Source organism: Equus przewalskii, chromosome 7 (assembly GCF_037783145.1).
Source record: "Equus przewalskii isolate Varuska chromosome 7, EquPr2, whole genome shotgun sequence".
Taxonomy (NCBI): Eukaryota; Metazoa; Chordata; class Mammalia; order Perissodactyla; family Equidae; genus Equus; species Equus przewalskii.
In genome coordinates this window covers 48,547,668-48,570,845 of record NC_091837.1, presented here as the reverse complement: position 1 = coordinate 48,570,845, position 23,178 = coordinate 48,547,668, and the positions used below count along the sequence as shown (strand labels likewise).

The following is a 23,178-nucleotide window of genomic DNA, read 5'->3' as shown; positions in this document are numbered from 1 at the left end:
TTTGCTGAGTTAAAAGAGCAAAAATAGGGGCTGGCCCCATGGTGTAAAGTTTGGTGTGTTCTGCTTTGGCAACCTGGATTTGCAGGTTTGGATCCTGTGCACAGACCTACACCACTCGTCAGCCACACTTTGGTGGTGAACAACATATAAAGCAGAGGAAGATTGACAACAGATGTTAGCTCAGGGCTAATCTTCCTCAGCAAAAAAAAAGAAAAGATCAAAAATAGATGAGTTAAGCTCCCTCTGAATAAACAGTATTTTAAAATTAAGTGAAAAATTTACATGACCAAATAAGTTTGTAAGATTCAAGATGTTCTTCAAATAGACTGAAGTTGCTTTGCCAAGTCCAATCTGCTCTCGGATTTAGTGTTGTTGTGTTCAATATTTGTTTGGCATCTACAATGCACTAGAACAGGGAGTTAATGACCCCTGGCATAAATATCAGGGTGTGGAACATGGAAGCAGCTGCCTCATATCTATTCGTTGTCTCCAGTCCCATGCTTACCTAGCATTGATGATTGCCCCACATATTGAATTTGCGGCCACTGCCATCGATACATTTTCTGTACTTACTTCCACTTCTGGATTTTTTGCTGATGCTTTCCATATGGTTGCAGTATCATTTTAGAACATGTGGGTTTCAAAAATAGGAATATTTTTGTATACAATCATGAATCTTGAGTTGTACATAATATTTATCCTTTGAGTACTAGGCCAAAAGAGTTTGGAATCATCCTGTGTAGTGATAGAATTCTATTTAGGAGGAGCATTTTACATTTTGGCTGAAATTGTGTTGAGGTGCAGATTAGTAAATATCAATTCAAGATGATTTTGAATAATGAAAGGAAACCGAAAGCAGCATTCTGGGTCTCTTATTATTGTATGACTCCCCTCACCACATAATATAGATGCAGTTTTCTATTAGATGTACTTTGTATTTCTAGAAAATTAACAGCTTAAATATGAGAACCTTGCCAAAGGCTTTAAAGAAGGCTAGATAGCTGGCTCCCTTATTTATATATCTCCCCCCTCCCCCACACACATTTTGAAGCTTTTAAATGCTCACTGTCCTGAAGATTCTGTTCTTAATGCCTTTCTCTTCCCCTCATTCTCATTTTCTAGTACCTAGTTATTCCCATATGGAGGACCAAAATATCACATTTCAAATGTCAGTCTCTCTAAGTCCCAATCTTAGGTTTCCATCTACCTGTTTACCATTACCTGTTGAATATTCTGGTAGCCCTTTGATCACATCAAACCATAATTTCTTTTTTCTCCAATTTTTCAGTGTTCCATCTTTCTCCCAGTCATTCTTATCTGAAACTTTGTTTATATGTCCTATATCTTCTCCATTCTCCTAATCTTTTGGGCTGGTCTCTCTCCAAGTGCTGTATTTCCTCCTTTGTTTGCATCTCCTGTGTCCTGTCTGCAGGTCATGTCTTATCCTTGTAAATGAACTGGTTTTCTTCACGCTCTTCCTATCATAAAGCAAGTCTCAACGAATTTAAAAGTTTAGAATCACACAAACCACATTCTCTGATGGTAATACAAATGCATTATAACTGAGAAAGATCTCTTTTCAAAAACTCCATAAATTTTAAAATTAAGACCACACATGGGAAAAAGAGGGCATAAAAATAGAAATTAAAGATATTTGGAATTGAAAGATAAGTGCGTTTCAAAACTTCTGAGATAAAAATAAAATTACTTAGAGGGAAAGTTAGAACATAAAACTACATATTAGAAAATGAAAAAGGCATAATATCAATAAGCTAAGCATCCAACTTCAGACATTAGAAATAGAGCAACAAAATAAACTCCTAAAAAAGTTGAAGGGAAAAAAATAGTAAAACTAAGAGCAAAAGTTATGAAATAGAAAACAAACAACAAGGAAGCCAACAAAGCAAAGTTAGTGTTTTGAAAAGACTAACACAATTTACAAACTTCTGGTGAGATTAATCAAGTTTAAAAAGACAGCAGTAAATAATATTAATAATGAAAGGGGAGCCATAATTTCCTATGTGCAGAAGTTAAAAACATAGTGGGAGAACCACTCTGCATACCAGAATGACTGAAATGAAAAAGAATGCAAAAATTCTCTTTTTTTGTAAGAATGAAGAGCAATTGGAGCTCTCTCACAAGTGGGAGTATAATTTTGTACAGCTGCTTTAAAAAACTGTTGGGCAATATATACTAAAGTTGAATACTAGCCTGCATTATGACCCATCAATTCCACTCCTAGTCTATATCTAGGATAAATGAGTGCATATGTTTACCACAAGTTATGAACAAGAATATTCATAGTAGCTTTTGCATATAAGCTTCAAGCTAGAGTCATTCAGAATGTCTGTCAAAATAGAATGAACAGATACATTCATATAATGGTATGAATTCGTTTCATTCATACAATGGAATACTACACAGCAAGAAAGAATAATGAACTGCTGCCATATAACAACCTGGATTACTCATATACATAATGTTGGAAAAAAGGAACCAGAAGCATAGTATTACATGATCCCATTCATAAAAAGTTTAAGAATAGGCAAAACTAATCAAAGTCAGAATAGTTACCCCTGAGATGCTATCAACTGGAAAGGGGCAAAAGGGATTCTTCTGGGTGCTAGAAATGTTCCATATCTTCATTGATGTGATGGTTACACTGGTATATACATATGTAAAATTTCATCAAGCAATACACCTATGATTATAGCAGTTTACTATATGTATGTTATTTTGCAATTAAAATTTTACAAAAAATACCAAAAATATACAAGATAAAAAACAACAAGAGAATATTATTAATAACTTTATGCTAATAGCTGGACAATTTTGATTATATGGAAGCAGTCTTAGAATAGTATGTTACCAAAGCTAGCTCAAGAAAAAAAGAGAGAAGTAGAATGATTCCATGAACATTAAAGAGTTTAATAAATTGTTAAAAACTTTCCCACAAAGAAAATACTAAAACATAAACTTAATTCCAAAGCTGTGCCAGAAAATACAAAAAGAGGGAACACTTTAATTCATTTAATAAGTCCAACATAATCTTGATATCAAAACCAGACAAAGTAAAATTTAGACCAATTTTACATTTTAAAATTTTAAGTAAAATATTAACAATCTAAATCCACTATATTTAAGAAAAATTTTATGCTATGATTATAATGTTTATATCACAAGAATGCAAGGTGGGCTCAATCTCAGTAAATGAAATAATTAAGTTTACCACATTAATAATTTAAAGGAGATAAATTATATGTTTATCTCAAGAGTTGCATAGAAAACTAAATTCAACATACATTCATGATTTAAAAAGAACACTTAACTAGGGCTAGGAAGGAATTTCCTTATCGTAATAAAGACTATTTAAAGTGTTATTTTCAGCAGGCATCATAATGAGTGGCGAAAATTTCATGCAATTATTATTTCATAGTAAAATCACTGGTTGATCTAACCAACAATGTAAGATAAAATAACAATGAATGTAAGTATTGAAAAATAGCACTAAACTTGAAAAGAAACTGTCATTTGGAGGTCTTATGTTTGTATATTAAACCATATCCAAAGAATCTCTAAAGACAAATTATTATAATAAACAAAACTTTAGCTAAATTGCTAGGTACCAAATCAACTCATATAAGTCAATTAGATTTTTATTCACCAACAAAAAACTTAGAAAATATAAATGTTAAAATAACCCTATTTATAATAGACACAAAAATTAGGTACTTACGAATAAATCTTATAAGATGTGAAGGACATTTATAGAGAAAGTGATGAAATGTTATTGAAAGATATTTTTAAAGACCTAAATAAATAATCAGATGTAAGTTGTTCATGGCTAAGAAGACTCAATACTGTAAAGTTGTCAGTTGTCCTTAATTTAATCTATAGTTTCATAGATACTCCAGTCGAAATTTCAACAGATTTTAAAATGTACTTTTTATGTTTTTATTTTTTGGAACTTGACAAGAAGATTCAAAATGTGTATGGAAGAATGAAAGGCCAAGAATATCAAAGATTCTCTTGAAGGAAAAAAATAGACAGGGGAAGATTTGTCCTATTATGTAGTCAATTTGTAATAAATTTGCAGTAATTAGGATGATGTGGTATTAATCTACAGAACAAAATGGTTCTCCAAGAGCTATCAGACATATAAAAACTCAATATGGAACAGAGCTATTTTTGCACATAAGTGGGAGAATGGATGGAATATTCAATTCATTATCCATATGGAAAAAATAAAAATAAAATTGAATCCCTACTCATGTATAAAAGTGTTTGGAAGACAAAACCATAAATCTTTTAGAAAAAAATATAGAGGATATTTTTATGACCTTAGGTTAGGAAACGATTTCTCACATAAGACCCAGACAGTATAAATCACAAGTAAAATGATTGATATGTTCATCTACATTAAAAATAATAACTTCCCTTTACCAAAAGTTTCATAAAGTGAGCAAAAGTAAAAGCTACAAGATAATAAAACATTTATAACACCTATAGCTAGAAAAATTATTAGTTTCCTAAATATTTAGAAAACAGCCATAAATCCATAAAAACCCCACAAAACTTCAAATGAGAAAATGGGAAATTAACATGAACAGGAATTTCACCTACAGGAAACATGATGGTCTAGGAAATGTGTGAAAATATTTATTCTCAGTAGTAATACAGGAAATGCAAATTCAGACAGAATAATGGATTGTCTGAGATGACCGTATAGGAAGCTAAGTTGAGCACACAGGTATTTAATCATTACTCTTTATATTTTACCTGTTATAAATTGTCTTTGTAAGCATTTAATATTTAAAATAAAAAGCAAAAATAATCAGAACCATAAGTATGTAATCAGTATCACTCGTTATAAATAGAAGATGAATATAAAACTAGTGCAAAATAATGCTTTAAAAATTCTAGCTACATACTCATACCTGCAAAAGGCTGTAAGCCTGAAACCTGTTGTTTCATCTTTACAAGTAAGTTTATCAAGTGTCGTAGAGGTATTAAAGACATATTGTCATCTCAGTGAGACTTTTTCCTTTGTGTAATTAGAAAGAGCAGTATCCATACATTATAGTAAGGTGGTACATATCTCACTCTTCGGGAACACTAGCCCATGGTATTAACTTTTTATTCCTTGTCTGGTACTTCAATTTAAGATAACAGATTCATTAATTTCCTGCTATATACGAGACGTTAGACTATCAGGTTTGTAAAGGGGATGGGCGTTATAAAAATATAATTCTATAAATACATTGAATACTCCCCAGTATAGACCCCAGAGGGCTTACAGTTTACTAGGGAAAAATTAATACATAATGATGAACGTAATATAAAGTATGAATGTATGCCCTAATAGAAGTGCTAGTGAAGTGCTACCGTAGTTCAAGGAGATAGCAAATAACTGGGGAGGAGTTAGCTTTGCAGATTCTGTGTGAAGAGCAAACAAATTGGAAAGAGCTTCCAAAGCAAAAGTCCGGAGGCAGCAGCACGCCTGGCAGGCTTAACGAATAGCAAGGGGCCAGCTTGGCTGGAGCAAAGAAGCTGGAGACAGGGGTAGAGGCACGGCTGGCTTGGTATCCTCCGTGTTTCTCAGAAGAGTTCCTTACACATCATATGTTCTTAGTAAATCCTTCTAAATAATTGAAACCTGCTGATTAAAACAAATGGAAAAAGACACAAGGAAGAAAATGTTTCTCTGAGCACTCAATAGTGATATAATTTCTCAGAACCACCCAGAACATAAGACTCCTTGTATGTAATATACCATTCAATTCACATCATAAAGAGGTTGAGTGACAGGTGAACTCCTGTAAAAATTCCACTATCAAGGCAAAAACTTCTTTTATTGAATTAAACATTATATTATGTAAACAAGCCTTCAGCTGAGTCTGAAGTTTTTGTGATGCAGACGTTGCCACCATGAGTGTGGAGAGTTTAAGCATATGCAACATAACAGAAGAAAAGATTGTACTTACCGAAACAAGACGAGTTCAAATAACAGTGGACAGAACCGTCAGTGTGACCTTAACTAACTAGTCTTTCCTAAGCTTCAGTTTCTGCATTGCTAGAATGGGCATAATCCATGCTTTGCCTACTGTAGTGTTATTGTGAAGGGTAAATGATACATTTAAATATGAAAGTTCTTGGTGAACGTGAAGCACCCTACAGACGTTGTATATGGTACATCGTTTATATGATTTCTATGTATAAGTCCACACATGTCCCTGTGTATGTATGTACACATTCACATAATTTGCGTATATAATGTTTTTCAATTTATTATTATAATCTAGAATAATTTCATCTAGTTCTAGGACTACAGATAATTCTGTAGTGTATCTAAATAAGTCACCATACTTCCCCAAAGTTGATGAAATAGAAAGGCATAATCAAATATTAAAACAAACCTAGAAGCAATGAAAACCAAGGAAGAAAGAGAGTGTAAAGACCACCGTGTGTGAGGGTGATCCGGCTGTGACAACTGTCACCCCATTGATCACCAGGGTTGATTTGGCTGCTCTGGCTGGCTAGGCGGGTGTCCCCTTCCTTCCTCACCACTCCATGTGTCTCCCTCGTGAAGCTGCGCCTGCGCTCATTCGAAGAGGACGACCTTCCCCGCTAGAGGACCATTCTTTGGTCCAGGGACTAGGAGTAGCTGCACTCCCCTGCTAGAACTTCCAAACAAGCTGTCAAGACGACAAAGATAAAATATTACTTTATTTGCTTTGAGGTCTGAGATAGTGTCAGGCAATAATAAATGTAAAAGGTAGAAAAACATGTAAATAGATGAATGTATAGGTAGAAAAAGTAATTACATATAAGAAATGGAAAGTGTTCAGTAGTATTATTGGGTTGAAATATATCATGGAGAGCAGGGGAGCAAAAAAAACTTGGGAAAATAATATTTAAGAAAATTAAAATTTGTAAATGAAAGGGACAGTAATAAGACACTTTTTCTCCTAAGCTCAAGATTCAAGTGAATAGTTTGAGAGGCTGTTAATTTTAAAGGGCTGTTATTTGTTTGCTTAAGACCCAGTGGCAATGTTCTCTATGAATTAGATATATTTACATTCTGGGGAAAGAAAAATGATAAAAATTTTGTTTTTACTTTTGGACGGGATTTGTAATTTAGATGCATAACCTCATGATTTATTTTTAAAATAGAACACCGTATTTTAAAAATTACTGATAGGTGGGGCTGGCCCCGTGGTCTAGTGGTTAAGTTCACACGCTCCGCTGCAGGCGGTCCAGTGTTTCGTTGGTTCGAATCCTGGGCGCGGACATGACACTGCTCATCAAACCACACTGAGGCGGCGTCCCACATACCACAGCTAGAAGGACCCACAACGAAGAATATACAATTATGTACCGGGAGGGCTTTGGGGAGAAAAAGGAAAAAATAAAATCTTTAAAAAAAAAATTACTGATAGGTAAGTGATTGAGAGATATTTGAAAGCGAAGGTACACCATGATTTAGAAATCAAAGTGGCATTGACAAACCTAACTTGACAAAGTCTGATGTTAAGATACTCATCTTAAGAAAATCTAAGGATTTCCTTGGGAATTTTATATTTATAACTTTGGCTTACAGTAAGGAAACAAAAATGAGATGAAATAAAAGCTCTTGATAAAGAAATGCCCAGAAATATAGAATTTAGTTATGAGTAATGACCACATGTTTAATAAAGATCATTCTTCAAGGAAAGTAAGAGGGGGGTCAGAAGAAAGGAAAGAGTAAAGGAGGGTGGAAGGAAGGACTAAATGACAAAATAAGATAGCTGAAGGCCTGGCAGGAAGCTCTTTAAGCTTAATGTCTATACCTACTAGGACTGGAAAATTGAAGTTGTTTTGGTAGCAGACAGATTCTTTTAGCCCCATAATCGAGTCTGGATTAATGTCATTTTATTATACCAAGTTTAAATCATTCCAAAACAGATGTTCCAAACCAAGCATGTTACACTATTTAGATTAATTTGCATCTAGTTCACTCATTCATTCATTCAACAATTGTTGGGTTTCAAACCTGTGATAGGCATTGTGCATAGGCACTGGGCACATGATGTCTAACACGCAGATATCATTTCTTGTTTCTCTTCGCAAAGAATTAAACCTTTGAAAAGCAAATATACCCTCAGATAGTGAATCATAGACATATTAAGATGGTGAGGCATTGGCAGGATTAGGAATAGGAATATCCTAAATGTCTAGTAAGGATATTCAACAATAAAATTCCAAATATCTTTTAAAAGAATGACTATTTGCCACCTGGAATTTTAAAGAACACCTACAAAAATCGCAGTGCTTGCCTTGCATAGACTCCATAAAAATAGACTCTGAGGTTAGGGTTAGGGTTAGGGTCAAATTTGATATTATCATCCTTTCTTAGCACTTTCCCCCTCATATTCTATACTATAGAGGAACGTTCAAGGAGCAGAAGGCCAGTCGGGAAAGGGCCCCATATTTTCTCAAGATATGTTTCAGACATTTTTATATGGAAAATATCTAGCTTTATAAGATGTATTATCAATAATGATTATCCAGAGCTTTTTCAGGTCTATAATTTAATTTTCTAGGATAATCTGAAAGGGGACTAGAAGGTCTTATCTGGTTGTATGATGCAGAATCGAGGTATGTTTGGTGGCAGCAATCTGGTTCCCTTCAGTAAATTTCTCTGAAAACACATACTCTTGGGTATACTTATAAAAAGCCCAATCAATTCACTGCTGTGTAGTTCAGACACTCCTTTACAAATGCTCCCTGTCAGGCATTGTGCTGGGTACTGGAGCTGAAGAGAGAAATAAAACATTGTTTCTTAAGTGACAGGAAACCTTAGACTGTAATGTGAATAGATGCTTTGAATATAAATATAGTAAAGTCTATGCTAAAAGTATCCACCAAGAAATGAGAACCCCCAAAGATGGCAGCAGCTAGGAGCAAGAATAGAGAGGTGGTGCTATAGAGGCGATTGTGCAGTCCAGTACAGAGAAGAGCCACAATAAGTTTTAGGCACGGTGGAGGGCCAACTTGGCAATAGTTGGCAGTTCCTTTTTGTAAATATACTATCCCACCATATAAATGTGGGTGTGTTCATGGGAATCTGCAGTTCTAAGCTTGCTATGTCAGTCACTTTCTGTGTGTCATGGGCAAAGATACTTTATCTCTCTTGACCTCATGTAATGAGGAGATTGAAATAGATGAACTCATTTGTCCCCTTCAATTCTAAAACTCTATGATACTCTATATAAGCTTGTATTAGAGCCTTTGAAAATATAAAGAATATGGAAGCATTTTCTTCTCTTTTTTTAAAAGATATTTTTGGAATGATAAATAAGGAAGAATTTGAAAAATCCAAATAATTTCAGTTAAATCAAGGGGTTAAAAGAGCCCTACCACTTTTACATTTATATACATTGTAACTGCACAGCACATTTTATATTAGGTAAAGTCAGGGAAACACACCTCTATCCTAAAAACTTAATGTGGAAGAGTACAAACAAGAATAATAAAATCAACACCCACAGTGTTGTGTGGGTGTAATTGCTGACAAGCTTTATGGAGCAGGTGGGGTTTTCGAAGCAATTTGAGGGAGAAGAGAAGGGTGGTCTGACATGCCTCAGTAGGAAAGCTTTTCAAGTGGAAGCAATGGATCAGAGAAGGCAGAACCTGAAATCAAAATAAGAGAAAAAAGCAAAAAAAGAGGAGTAGGAGGACAGGGGGTAAGATATCTCAATGGAGACAAGACTGATAAAGGACCACGTAATTTGGGCACATACAGGGTAGCTGAAACAACTATAGCAAGCGGGAGTACATTCTATAGATAAGAAATTGCCAGAACCGAAGTATTCCTTTGACAGAAGAATAGCTGGAAGGGCAGATTAGGAATATAAACAAAGGAGGATAACCAGGACTCCACAGGAGGCTTCATCTAAAGAGAAGGGGAGGAAGCAAGGATTTCTATTTTACAATGAAGTAGTATGAATCCTTCACACATTAATTTATTATTAAATTATTATGCATACAAGATTGATTAGATAGAGCTCTTCACCTACCCTTAAAGAGCTTACAGTCCTTCAGGAGACAAATCAGATTTCTGAAATAATTCTGATAGAACATGTAAGGAATTACAAGAGAAGCAAAAAAAGAACTTTTATGATTTAACATTGATAAAACTCCTCGTATGTTATCCTTTTGATATTTACGATGAATCTTTAGTAAATGGTACCAGTACTCACAAGAGTTAACAAACCTATCTACATTTTCAGCTTGACTTTAGGGCAGAAGGTATTAAGAAATATCATATTATATATAAATATAATATATATAATATAAATACATATTGTATAAACATAATGAGAAAATATTTCTTAACAGATTCTAAAATATTTTTCCTCCCTCACAAAGCTTTCCGCAGGTTCTTGGTGAGGTTGTAAATCGTATTACTGGCCTTTAGGATTGGATCTCTGTGGGCATAGAATGCAATTCAATGGTGCTGCAACATACTACTCATGTTTCTACTCCTTCATCTCTCCAGCTATGCATCCCCAGTATCTACCAGCCACAGCTCCTCATTTTGGCAATAGTGAGACAGAAGGGAGGTTTCATATTTTTAAGGTGAAAACAGTCAGTATATGGTTGGAATAACAGGTAAGAAAAATAGACCATAACTTGGTGTAAGGCTAAAATTTTGACTTCTTTCTTTCCTCCTCAGATTTCTGTTTATAAAAGACTCATTATTTAAACTCTTATTCTCAGTCCCAATTTCTTAGCTTTCTTGAATGATGTGAATGTTTACCAAACTGTCAATACAGGAAGTTAACTGGAACCTACTACAAACCGTAAATCCCTTCAATGTAGGAACTAACAAAATATCATAGGCAGAGCAGAACCCTGCCCAGGCTTTTTCACCATCCTCTCACCTTCCTGCGCTGTATCAGACAATGTTTCACTGCTATTCACAGGGTTTTCATGGGTATATTTTTTTCAGAAGTGGGTGGCCGGGTCCTTCTTCCTAGTCTGTCTTAGTCTGGAAGCTCTACTGAAACCTGTCTGCCATGGGTGACCCTGCTGGTATTTGGAATACCAGTGGCATAGCTTTCAGCATCACAGCAACGTGCAGCCACAACAGTATGACAACTGATAGACCGGTGGTGTGGTTCCAAGAATCAAACCCAGGCCGTGGTGGTGAGAGCGCCAAAGCTTAACCACCAGACTACCAGGGCTGGCTATAACCATGGGTAACTAGAAGCACATTTTCTGTCCTATCCTCAAACAGAATTAGCACATGCTCTGGTGAGTTTTTTTTTTTTTTTTTTTTTTGTCTTTGCTATAACATCGATTTAGTCTGTGTTATTCAGCCTCTTCCGATTCACTGATTTCTGGTGCTGTGTAAGATGGTAGAGAGGTTTACAGGCAGAAATAGACATGTCCTAGGTTGTTCGTTAGGAATGAAGGTGATGGATGTGGACTGCCTCATTATGTTGTTCATTGGAGAGAAATTTATTGACTGCCCACTTTATGGAAAACACTACAGGAGATTGATTCAGTAGATTTGCTATAGCATAGGTATAAACACAACTGAACTCATGACATTAAATGACATCATCTTGATGAAGATATCTTACCTGGAGGGTCTCAGTGGCCTGTGTTGTGAGGAGATTAGGTAGGTCTCTTGGAAGAAACTTCAAAATCTGAATCAGGGAAAAATCAGAGCATTGGAGATGAGTAAGTAAGCCTAAGAAAGCATCTTGTTCCATGGGAAACTTGGGCTTAAATTCATTTTTTAGTGTTAGACATCAAGTTTAAGTATGTAGAAAGGCAGATTTTGAGGAAAATTATTTGGAGACAGTTGATTTTAAACTTAAAGAAAATAAAACGATTCTTAGTGAACTTCAAGGCAATAAATTGCTTCCAGGAGATCTGTGTGGTATAATTCATGGAAATTACCCCATCTTTGACACTGAATTTTGTTTTTGTTTTTTTTTTGAGGAAGATTAGCCCTGAGCTAACTGCTGCCAATCCTCCTCTTTTCCCTGAGGAAGACTGGCCCTGAGTTAACATCCATGACCATCTTCCTCTACTTTATACGTGGGACTCCTACCACAGCATGGCTTGCCGTGCAGTGCCATGTCCGCACCCAGGATCCAAACTGGGAACCCTGGGCCACCGAAAAGGAATGTCCACACTTAACTGCTTTGCCGCTGGGCCGGCCCCCTGAATTTTGTTTTTTACTGAATACTAGTCAGATTTTTTTTGAAGGCTCAATTATTTCCTGGTTTTTGACTATTGATGATGCCTTTGAAAATAAATATTTTAGTGCTATTTTATCTAATATTCAAAGAGAAGCCAAGAAAAGCTGAAAAAAATGGTTGGACTTGTTTTGCTCCTTGATTTCAAAATTAATGGTAACTTAAATTTATATCTTCATGGAGTTTTGGATTTATTTGTAAAAATAAATATATTTTTCTTTTCTGGTTCCATAGAGGGCTGTAGAGTTTGTCTAAAATTAAAACAAAAAATTGCAACTTAGTCATTTAAAACAAAAATCTTTTCCCAGGTTCTGTCTTACTAGATTTTTCTCTCCCCTCTTTTTCCTGTCCAGTCATTTGGCCAGAGCAATCTTCTTTAGTCCAGCTTCTATTCTGAATTGCCTTCCTCCTTCCCCCAAATACCCCACTAGACTGTGAGCAACTTGCCTGGCATGTACTAGGCACTTTGTGACTCAGTTTTGAACTCAAGGAAATTATTCCCATTGTGTCCCTCAGAGAAGTCTTTCCTCTCCCAGGGAGTTTTTTCTTGACTCTTTCAGTCCATGTTAATCGTCCCTATCTGATGTGTTTTAGCTCTCTTCTCTTTGCCATACATTGATTGGCACGTGGTCCTGAAAAGCTTTGCCATGTTATTTAGGCAGAATACTTACAGCAGTTAATGTTTGTGTGTGTTCTTTCCCCAATTATATTGTAACTCCTTGAGTTTAGGAATTATGTCTGATATCTCTTGACTATTGAGTTCTAAACACGTGCCAGGCATTGAGTAAAGTGCTGTACAGTCTTTAATCTCAGGACATGAACCATATCTGTAAGAAAATAATAGCATCCTTCTTTTAACTACCATGAGAACACATAAAAGAATATTGATACTGGTATTTTTCAATGCATTATTTGGGCAAGCTTTTCATTGTTAGTAGTAGCTTTCATTTCATTTCACCCATTTTTTTCCCTCTCTGTTCAGTGACTTATTTTCATACCAATTCAGAATTACTTGGAAAATGACCAAACTAAATTAGTAAAATTTCTGAAGTATTGAGTATTTGTGGAAAGCTGTAGGTTTATTATTTTCTCTCACGGATAATATCCACTTGCTTGCCAACAAAATACTGCCAAGTAAAAGTGCCACTGATCCTAAATATGTCTCATTTGTAATTAATATGTATGTTCTTCGAATGGTAGTGTATATTGCCATAATCCTTGAATACACTGATTTTCCTAGCTAGGTTTAAACTTTCTTTTCTTTTCTTTTTTTTTTTTTTTTTTTGCTTTTTCTCCCCAAGTCCCCCAAGAAGCACATGGTTGTATATTTTAGTTGTGGGTCCTTCTAGTTGTGGCATGTGGGATGCCACCTGAACATGGCCTGATGAGCAGTGTCTTGTCCGTGTCCAGGATCTGAACCGGTGAAACCCTAGCCTGCCGAAGCGGAGTGCTCGAACTTAACCACTCAGCCACGGGGCTGGCCCTGGTTTATCTTTTCTATATGCTCTATCTTCCTCTTCCTACCCACTCCTCAACCCTGTCACCAGCTTGTGATATTCTTTTTGCTATTAATTTTTAAAGCTTTTTAAAATAAACATTTGTTTAACCTTTGTTAATTTTAATAAAATCTAAATAAGTAGATTCTAGTTTAAAGAAATTTTAATACAGTTGCAATGTCCAAGTGAAAGAGTGAGAACCAATCTTTGACAAGCAACTTTGTTGTGCTAGACAGTTCATATAGTATTCCATTCCATCTCCATAATAACGTGTTACGTGAAGAGAAATAAAGATAGTTACTATTGATTGCAGGCATACTACATGGTAGGCATGGTGCTAAGCACTTTTGTGTAGTTCTCACTTGCTTCTTGCATCAACTCTTAAGATGCAAGTTTTATTATTTTTAATTTACAGGGAAGGAAACAAAGACTCAGAGTCATTGAATGATTTGTTACACAGCTAAAAGATGAAGCCACTAAGTAGCAACTAATTGCAGAAAGAGGATACTAAAGTTGCTTTCCTACTAAGACTGCTGGGTATATTTGGAATGGATATTTTATAGCATCATTTTTACAACATCCTGATCTCAGGGGGTCCTGACTGAGTCTGAAACTGGCTCTTCCTTGGTGGCTGCTGCCAAAGTTTGGGATCTGTGAAATAGAGGGTGTTTAGGGCATGGGACATCCTTGAAAAGTGGGTCTGTAACTTCATGCTTTGATCCTTCAAAAATATAGCAATGATAGATAAAATATAAAGATAACAAAATAGACTTAGTCAAGTTCAAAGCAATGTTCCATCTCTGAGATCCAGAAACCAAATTTAAAAGCCAAGTGGTTATCAGGGCTGAAGCCAGGGGTCTGCTGGGTACTATTCCAGAAATAAGAAGTGAAAATTAGATTTAACCCCTATTGGACAAAGCTAGGCCCACTTCTTAAAGCAGGGTCTGGGGAGGAACTTCATTGCTCATGACGGGAGACTAGAAAAGAAAAATTCTGCTTTTGATCAATACCTAGAACTAGGATTTTTCAGCTGGAGTATTAAAGGGGTAGGAAGAAAGTAACAGTTTTGTGACTTAAAACTGAACTAGCCATATGCTGGCTCTATGATTCAAATCTCAATGTCTCCTATATCCCTGAAACACAGACACAGGAAATACCCCCGAGAGAGCTAGCCTGGTCTAGATGGCCTGATAGAAACAAGGGCAAAACGACTGAAAAGGGAGGAATGAGAATATGGAAAACAAGCTTTCACTACAAATGAGCTTCTAACCAAGATTCCAAAATATATGAATGAATCTAATACTAGTAGAGCAGCAAAACCCAACTGCCCTGAGACCAGGAATCCACGCCAGGTGAAATTCGTTATATGGAACAGTCTGACAAAGACTTTGAAACAAGCATATTTAGAAGCTCAGAAAGGTAAATGAAGGTATGATTTCTGCTAAAAGGAGTGAGAAATTATGAAGTAAATCCAACTAGAAATAAAACAAGAACACTTGTGTTTAAAATTAGAAATGTTAGAAGTGAAGACGAGTCATTGAAATAGAAGCTTGGGTAGATAGGATAAACTCTAGACTGGACACCAGAGAAAAGAGAATCAGCGGTTTGTAGGGGTACAGAGATAATCACCTACAACAAAACGTAGAGGGACAAACGGATTTTTAAAATCTGCAGGAAAAAACTGTTCAGATACATGGAGAACAGATTAAGAGGCTGTGATCTGTGTCTTATAGGAATTCCAGTAGAAGTGAATGGAAAATGTATGAGAGACACATAAAAACTGAGGAAATGATAGCTGAAAATTTACAGAATTGGAGACATACATGAGCTCTCAGACTGAAATTGTTCTTTCAGGATGGAGCAGAACAAATAAAAATATATGGTTAAAGTATGGCAATAAAACTGTAGACCACTGAGAGAAAAGAGAAGTAGACTTCTCTTGAAGTGGACTAGGGGACTCTGGGGTGCCAGTCCTACTCTATGGATCTTGGTCAAGGGTCTGGGCTGGGAGCCTTCGGCAAAGGTGTCTGGAAGCAGTTCCTTTGCTGTCGTAAGCTGTTCTTATACCATCCCTGGCATTGTCAAAGAACAAAGTGCTACACAACTCTAAGGCAAGGCTGCTTTCAAAATGCACCTAAAATGCAACTGTAAAGTTACTTGCAAATGGTCTTAGTGTAAACTGTGTTAAAACCCAGTGGGTGGTAGGCGGAGTAGAATACTAGCCTTGGTTATGGTATTCACAATCTGAATGACTTGTGACAAGTCACTTAATCTGTAAATGAGGATAATAATTCCTCCTTTATCAACTCTCATAGTTTTGTTGCAATGAGTTTTATGCATACAAGTTCTTTACAGACTGTAAAGCATGATACAATTGTAAGAAATTGTTACTTTATTATAGAAATGAATGTAAGCTATGATTCCTGACTCTTAGAGTTTATACAATAGATTTGTAAAATATAAACAAACAGAAAAAATCATCAAAAAAACCCCAAAAATGTTTGCAAAGCTGCTTATAACAACCAAGCACAAATTATTTTTCATGTATGGTAAGTGTCGGGTATAAAATGAGCAGAGGGGATGGGGTTAATCAGGTTAGGTTTAATGTTAAAAAACTACATATTATGATTATCCTATCCATTTATTCCCACTTTTTGTTATGAAAATGTTCAAGCATGTACCTAAATTTCATAATTGTTAACATTTAGGCATATTTGCTTTATCTATATGTAACTATATATGTATATGTATATTTTCTTAGATATTTTGAAAATAAATTGCAAACGTCATACCATTTCACCCTAAACATTCAGTATGTATCTCTCAGTAAAAAGGATGTTTGCCCACATAACCACAGTACCATGATCACATCAAAGAAAATTAACAGTAATAATTTCTCAATATCATCTAATAACCTGCTGATATTCTGATTTCTTCAGTTTCCTCAAAAACCATTTTATAGCTTTTTTCTTGCCAAATCAGAATTCACACATTACATTTACACACATACTACATTCATTAGTTGTCTTTTTAGTCTCTCATCTGAGAGCAGTCTCTCCACTATTTTTTTCCCCTGTGACATTGACTTTTTGAGGATAACAGGCCAAAAATATTCTTGGTTTGTGTTGAAAAATATTCTAGATTTGTGTGCTTTTTTTTGTCTCAAAGTGATACCTGTTTCTCCATCCCTATATTTCCTGAAAACAGGACTGTTCATCTAAGGGCTTGGTTAGATTCAGGTCTACATTTTAGATAAGAATGCTTTATTGTGATGTATTATCCTTCATATTGCGTCACACTGAGACACCTAATGTCAGGTTGCTCCATTATTAGGAGTAATATGAAGCTAACTAGTCTGGTTACAGTGACTACCACTAGACGAATCCACTGTAAAGATGTGTCTTTCTCTTTGTAGTTATTAAAGGTAGAAAATTGAGTATCTCAGAATAACATTCTCTTAATAGTTTTAGCATCCATTAATGATTATTTTGGACAATTTTATTTGGCATGGCAAAATGGTGAATTTCTAATTCTGTCATCTCTTCTGTCAGCCTTCAAAGAAGAAGAGCTTTCCCTCATCAAATAGGCATGAACTACACTTCCTCCTAAAGAAGCATGATGCTTCTGTGCCTTTAATTACCAATTTTCAGAACAAGAGATACATGTAATAGTCCCGTCCAATGGTGGCAACTGAGATTTTTTCTTTTTCTGTTTTTGATGATTACTATGGACTCATTGATTTTTTTTTTTATCCTCAGTGTTTTGTTTAAAAAAAATCAAAGCAATTTATAACTACAAAGTATAATTTTTTTTTTTTAATTTGGTGAGGCTAAATGTGAAGCCTAAATCCTAATGGAGTACAGATTGAGAGGAGGGTGTGGAGTTCATCAGAATAATGTTTTTTTTTTTTAAGTATACATTATTAAAGATTCTAATAGTTTTTTTTAATTTATGAGATGCTCTTTGCTGAAAGTCTTTGATTACCTTAACCAGAGTCTAACTGAAAACAAGAATGTCAAAAAGGCACATTTAAATTGTTCTCAAAATCAATCAAAAATAATGAGGTGCTGGGAAAAAGTTGTATCCTTGATAATTACATCTATCAGTATCAGAAAACAAAAGAGAACAATCAGGAAATGACAACCCCACTCCCAAGTAGCACATTAAAAAAGGCTAATGAAAAAAAGTCTCTTTTAAAAATTGTACTAAATTAGCATTTCAAGTAAATTGACAACTTTAAGTGTTGAGAAAGGCCAACCTGGGGCCCAAACAATGGCAGTTCTGTTTCTACTTTAATCTGCTTTTAAAAGAAATGATCTCACTTGACTTTTTTTTGTTGTCTTCTATATAAATGGAAGTGATGGTCCTAAGGGAGGTGAAGGTGCTCCTATGCTCTGCAAGGGTCAGGACACCCTTGGAGAATTGCGCTGAATTTGGGAGTCTATTTGCGAAAAGATTGACCTGGTTGAAAGTAACCAGGATGGTAAAAGTTGTCCAAAGCATTTTTTATACCCTCCCTCTATTTGCAGTCTGAAAAGGGGTTAATGTAGTTGTCACATTAAACAAGGAATTCAACCTGTTCTTTATAGTTCCAGAGCATAGAGTTAGGACCAATGGGTGAAAAAAAGCAGACTTGGGCCTAGAATTAGGAAGAATTCCTTCATAAACTCGGCTGTACAGAGCTGATATGCATTTACCTCCAAGGGACTGAGCTCCCCAAGGACAACACTGTTCACAGGTTATAATCACTTTACTTAAAGATGGTGTACAGGTGGGCAGGGGTCTCAAATATTTTGCTAGGAGTCTATAATGATAATACGGGATGCTTCAAAGGTCATTTAAAATTACTTTTTTAAAAACTTGAAGATAAAAATGAATTTTATACCATGGCTTTAAAAAGCAAACCTTAACACCTCTCATTTGCATATCCTTGCTTTGTATTTGGGAAATGTGACATATGTGGTGAGGTGAAGTCCAAGTTACTGCACTTTAAGATCATGGCACATTTTTTGATCACGTTAAACTCTTGTTTCATCTAGCCCCAAATTTAGGAGCTTATAGATAAGAATATGACGTTGTTAATAAGAGTAGAAAGTAACGTTTAGACATTGTCTTAAGTGTAGAATTAGTATTTGAATTATCAGTAATGACAAAAGCATTTTCTTTCAATGGTAAAAGAAAACTTATATACTTAGATCTTCAGATGTGTCAGTTCATTTTGAAGGTAGTAGTAAGTGCCTTTAAGAAGACATTTTATTATTTTGTCTTGTCAAGTGATTTTATTCTTTATTATTAGACCACTGAAAAAAAGCCCTAGTATATTCTGCCAACATATTCATCAGTCATCATTTTTGGAGACAGTTTTCGACATATTGTATGTTTTACTGTGCTAACAAGAGAAAAGACTAGCCATTAAGTTTATGTTTCTTTGTTTTTCAACAAGGTCACATATCAGGAATAGTGCTAGAAGTATGCTAATAAACAATATATAATGTAGGTCATCTGGGAGTAAGAAATATTTTCTAACTAGTTCTAAAGGGAAATATTGTTAAAAAAGGGATAGATGTTATTTACGCAACACATGTTGCTCTATATGTCACCATCAAAAGCATCTTGTAAACAGCTCAGCGCAGTAAATCTTCCTTGGTGATTGTCAGGGTTTTTCAAGTCCATGTTATATTTAGATTCAGCATAGTCAATTCACAATATGCCTAATGTACAAAGCCCGTTAGATTATTTAGAAAGCTTCCGTTGGAAATATGCCTGCATTTCTGCATTTTAGAAGGAATACTATCCTCTGTTGCAGAAGCAAATACTACGTTAAGTGGCAAAAATTAAGAAAATTTCACATTAATGGGCTTTATGATCTTAATCACTAATGAAAGGATGCTAAATTTTTTGTGCTTAAGTTTGATTTTGTTGAGTTCTTTAAAATTAACTGCAATTTACAGACTGATAGTTCCTATTGCTACCATTAATAAAACAATTTTATGTGACTGCAGATGAAAAGACAATTCTATGAGAGTGCCTTAACAAAATGTCGTTGATGTGATTTTAAAAATGTCATTTTCTCATGTTTGGGAGATTTTCAAAATGGGTTGTTTCATAATGGTTTATTTTGTTTTCCACATAGTTTTTAATTGTAAATATTGTTTCATAAAGAAACGTATGTAGCTGTGTTCTGGAAAACATAACCAATACTTATTTATTGAGTTCATCTAGTATGTACTGAGTCATATGGGGAACACAATAATAAAGATGTGGAATCATAAAGGCTGCTTTTATCAGAGAGCCTAGCATTTACAATCAAAAGAGCTTATTTCTCTTCCCAGCTGTAGGGCACTGTGACATCAGGCAAGTCTTTTTACTTGCCTGGGTCTCACTTTCTTTATTTATGATACAAAAATTATAATAAATCCTGCTCTATCCGCTTCACAGGACTGTTGTATAAAGTGATAAAATGGTGTTAGATGTTCATTGTAATGTGATTTCTTTATAGGTGAAAATTTGTATTTAAATGCTAGTATCTAGCAACTTCTGAAACATCATCTAAATTTCAGACATCAGCTAAAAATTATAGACTCTAAATCTCTTAGCTAGATTCCATGAGTCTTAACTTACTGGTCATTTTGCTTAGGGATGTCTAGAAGCAACACCACAGTTATTTTGGCCAAAACGAAAATGTGCCTGATCTTCAAAGACATCAGTTTCTGAAACTCAGCCGTGTGTTACAGATTTTTTGTAAATACTAATTTCTGTTTTGAGTTCAGGGACCTTTAAAAACATAATATGCCATAATTGTGGGCCTTCGTTTTTTCTAACTGTAACTAAATGTATAGCGTGGATCAAACCACGAGGTCTTAGTAAGGAACTCCTGGAACCTTGCCCAGGCAGCCCACAGCAGCTTAGTTAGCAACATATGTAAGACCAGCATCTCAAAAAAATGCTGTGAGTAGGGTTGGGGTTTTTTAAAGAAAACAATAAAAAGTGCGTGTGTCTAAGTAATTCTGTTTATACTTGTTTTCTCAGAAGAAGACCTATCAGTGCATCAAGTGTCAGATGGTTTTCTACAATGAATGGGATATTCAGGTTCATGTTGCAAATCACATGATTGGTGAGTGACACTCTAAACCTTATTACAGATAGATTTTTCTCCTGCTTGTGTACGTCAATGCCTATGTAATTAAACAGAGTTAAAGATGAATTAATTGTTCAACCATTAATGGTTTACCTAGGCATGATTGATTTTTTTTATTACTATTATTAGGCCTGATAAGGCATTAGCACATTTTATTTTCTGCAAGGGCTAGTTTAGACTTCTGCAGAGGATTATATATCTACTGCCAGTCTAAACACAGGTGATTAACAAATTAAACTTCTAATCATTTTTGCATTATTGAAAACTAACAGGAATGGTTAATGAACTGGATGTTAGCTTTCCATAGAGTTTTAGACAGGTTTTAATTTCAGAAGTTATTATGGTAATGGCACTGCTGTGTGTTGCTTAAGCATCTTTGTATCAAAATCTAAAGTGGTGAGTTTTTGTGATAGGGAAACATAAATAATTTAAATTGCCGTAAAATAGTTTTATATGTATGGTTTCAACAGCCTGGAAATAATCATGATCATAAAGATCACGTAAAGAATTCAGTAATCATTTTTTATTCCCCACCAAATTTTACGTAGATCTTTATAAAAGCGGTTTGGGTAAAGTCACTCTAGGCCAATGTTTTCAGGGATTTTTGCATGTGTCACAAGGGCTAGAGCTAAAGGATAATTTTTTCACTTATTCATATTGTCCTATTATCCCTTAATTCCTCTGGGGTTACCTCCTATGTTTTTTAATTTGATAAGCACTTAGTAATAACACTAAGAGTTTCACCAGCCAATTAAACTTTATCAAGCAGATCTTTTCTACTAGTAAAACAATTGCTATTACTTTATACTATTTTGGTTACTCATTTGTGTTTTTCTACTATGAGAGTTTTTTATTTCATACTCCTTTTATGGTATTATTCAGTACCATAAATAATTGTGATATAATGTAAAAGAGTCTAATTAAGCTCATGCTCTCCTATTATCAAACTCTAAGACAGGAAAGAAAACTCAGTGTTTTAGATTCTGAACTTACTTTCAAGGATAAAGAAGTTTTATTATACACTAATCGGCAGCATTCTAAGAAGGTTCAGTGGAAAGGTTGCTCCAACTATCATGTGATCATTAAAACCCACCATAACAGAACTTCTAATGCTCTTGTAGATGTTAATGAAGATAAATTCAAAAGCATGTTGGAAAATTGATTAATAGCTTTTCAATAGGATTTGCTTTATAGTTTTCAAATGATGGGTCTTTAGGAGGATTATTGCTTATAAAAGACTAAGTGCTTAATTGTGCGAACTAGAACATATACATAACAGCTGAAATATTGATCACTTTATCTCTATATTTTACAGATATAAGTACTAATATTATTAGTGAATTTTCTTAGACATTAAATAGCATATTCTTAAATGTGACGGAATAACATTGACAACTTTCTTGCGTGTTTGGAAGATAATGGCAACATGTAAGAGGAATGTAAACAATACAATTCCCTTCTGTTTTGGATTCCAGAAGTATACTGTATATAAACTTTCAAAACTGTTTTTTGGGGGAAGGGGCATGGGTTAGAAAAAATGAGTTCTTCTTGCTAAATGATAAATGTCAGTATTTTCCATCTCTTGAGTAGAGTTTATTGGTGGCAGTCATTCATGGTTCTGCTTCATGCTGCAGTTTTACATGGATTTCAATGAAAACAATTCCTTGGAATTTTGCAGCTTATGGAAAATTTAGTGAAACTTTGTGGATTTTAGAACTTTGCATAGTTTTAGTCTATGTCAATTTATTTTTGCTTCTGGATTTATTATTTATCCCAGGACCCAGATGAACAGATTGAATATATTTTTCACTACAATATTAATGTTCTTGTGCATATTTAGATTCTGAATTGAATGTTAAGCATGAGAGGACTTTTTGACTTTGCAATTTTAGTATCATTGTCCATAACATTCATTGGTTTTTTTCTGGTCCTTCTTTTTAAATTACTTTGTACCTTTCCATTTGTGTTTCTCCTATATGGCTTTCCCCACCTCCACCTCATGGTGGATTAATATGACACTCACCTCCTCTTGGGATCTGAGCGTTTAACAATTCACCTTCCATCGGAGAAGCAAATTCTATTCCTTTTCACAGAGGGCCTAGTTATTTAATATTCATGCTATTTTTAATAATAAAACATGTAGTTCTTTTGCACTTGAGGCTTAAACAAATGAATAGCATCCATTTAATTGTTATATCTGCTGACCATGCATCTAAGTCCTTAAACTCCATTCGTGTTGTTAATATCTAGAGAGAGAGAATGCGTAACGAGAGGATGTCACCAAGGCAAA

General features: G+C 34.8%; 1 protein-coding gene across 8 annotated transcripts in view; it reads left to right on the top strand.

The window, feature by feature from the left end:
• The window catches only part of ZNF521 (zinc finger protein 521), a 273,454-nt gene that overhangs the window by 124,285 nt on the left and 125,991 nt on the right, over positions 1–23,178 (top strand). For 3 of the 8 annotated variants that reach the window (XM_070627502.1, XM_070627505.1, XM_070627503.1), the window contains one exon: positions 20,783–20,864. The exons of 2 other annotated variants lie outside the window; for them this stretch is intronic. In XM_070627502.1, coding sequence (XP_070483603.1) covers positions 20,783–20,864 — 82 coding nt within the window. Of the gene's footprint in view, positions 1–20,779; positions 20,865–23,178 lie in introns of all 8 variants that reach the window. 3 more of the 8 variants (XM_070627500.1, XM_070627504.1, XM_070627501.1) reach the window with 1 other exon arrangement.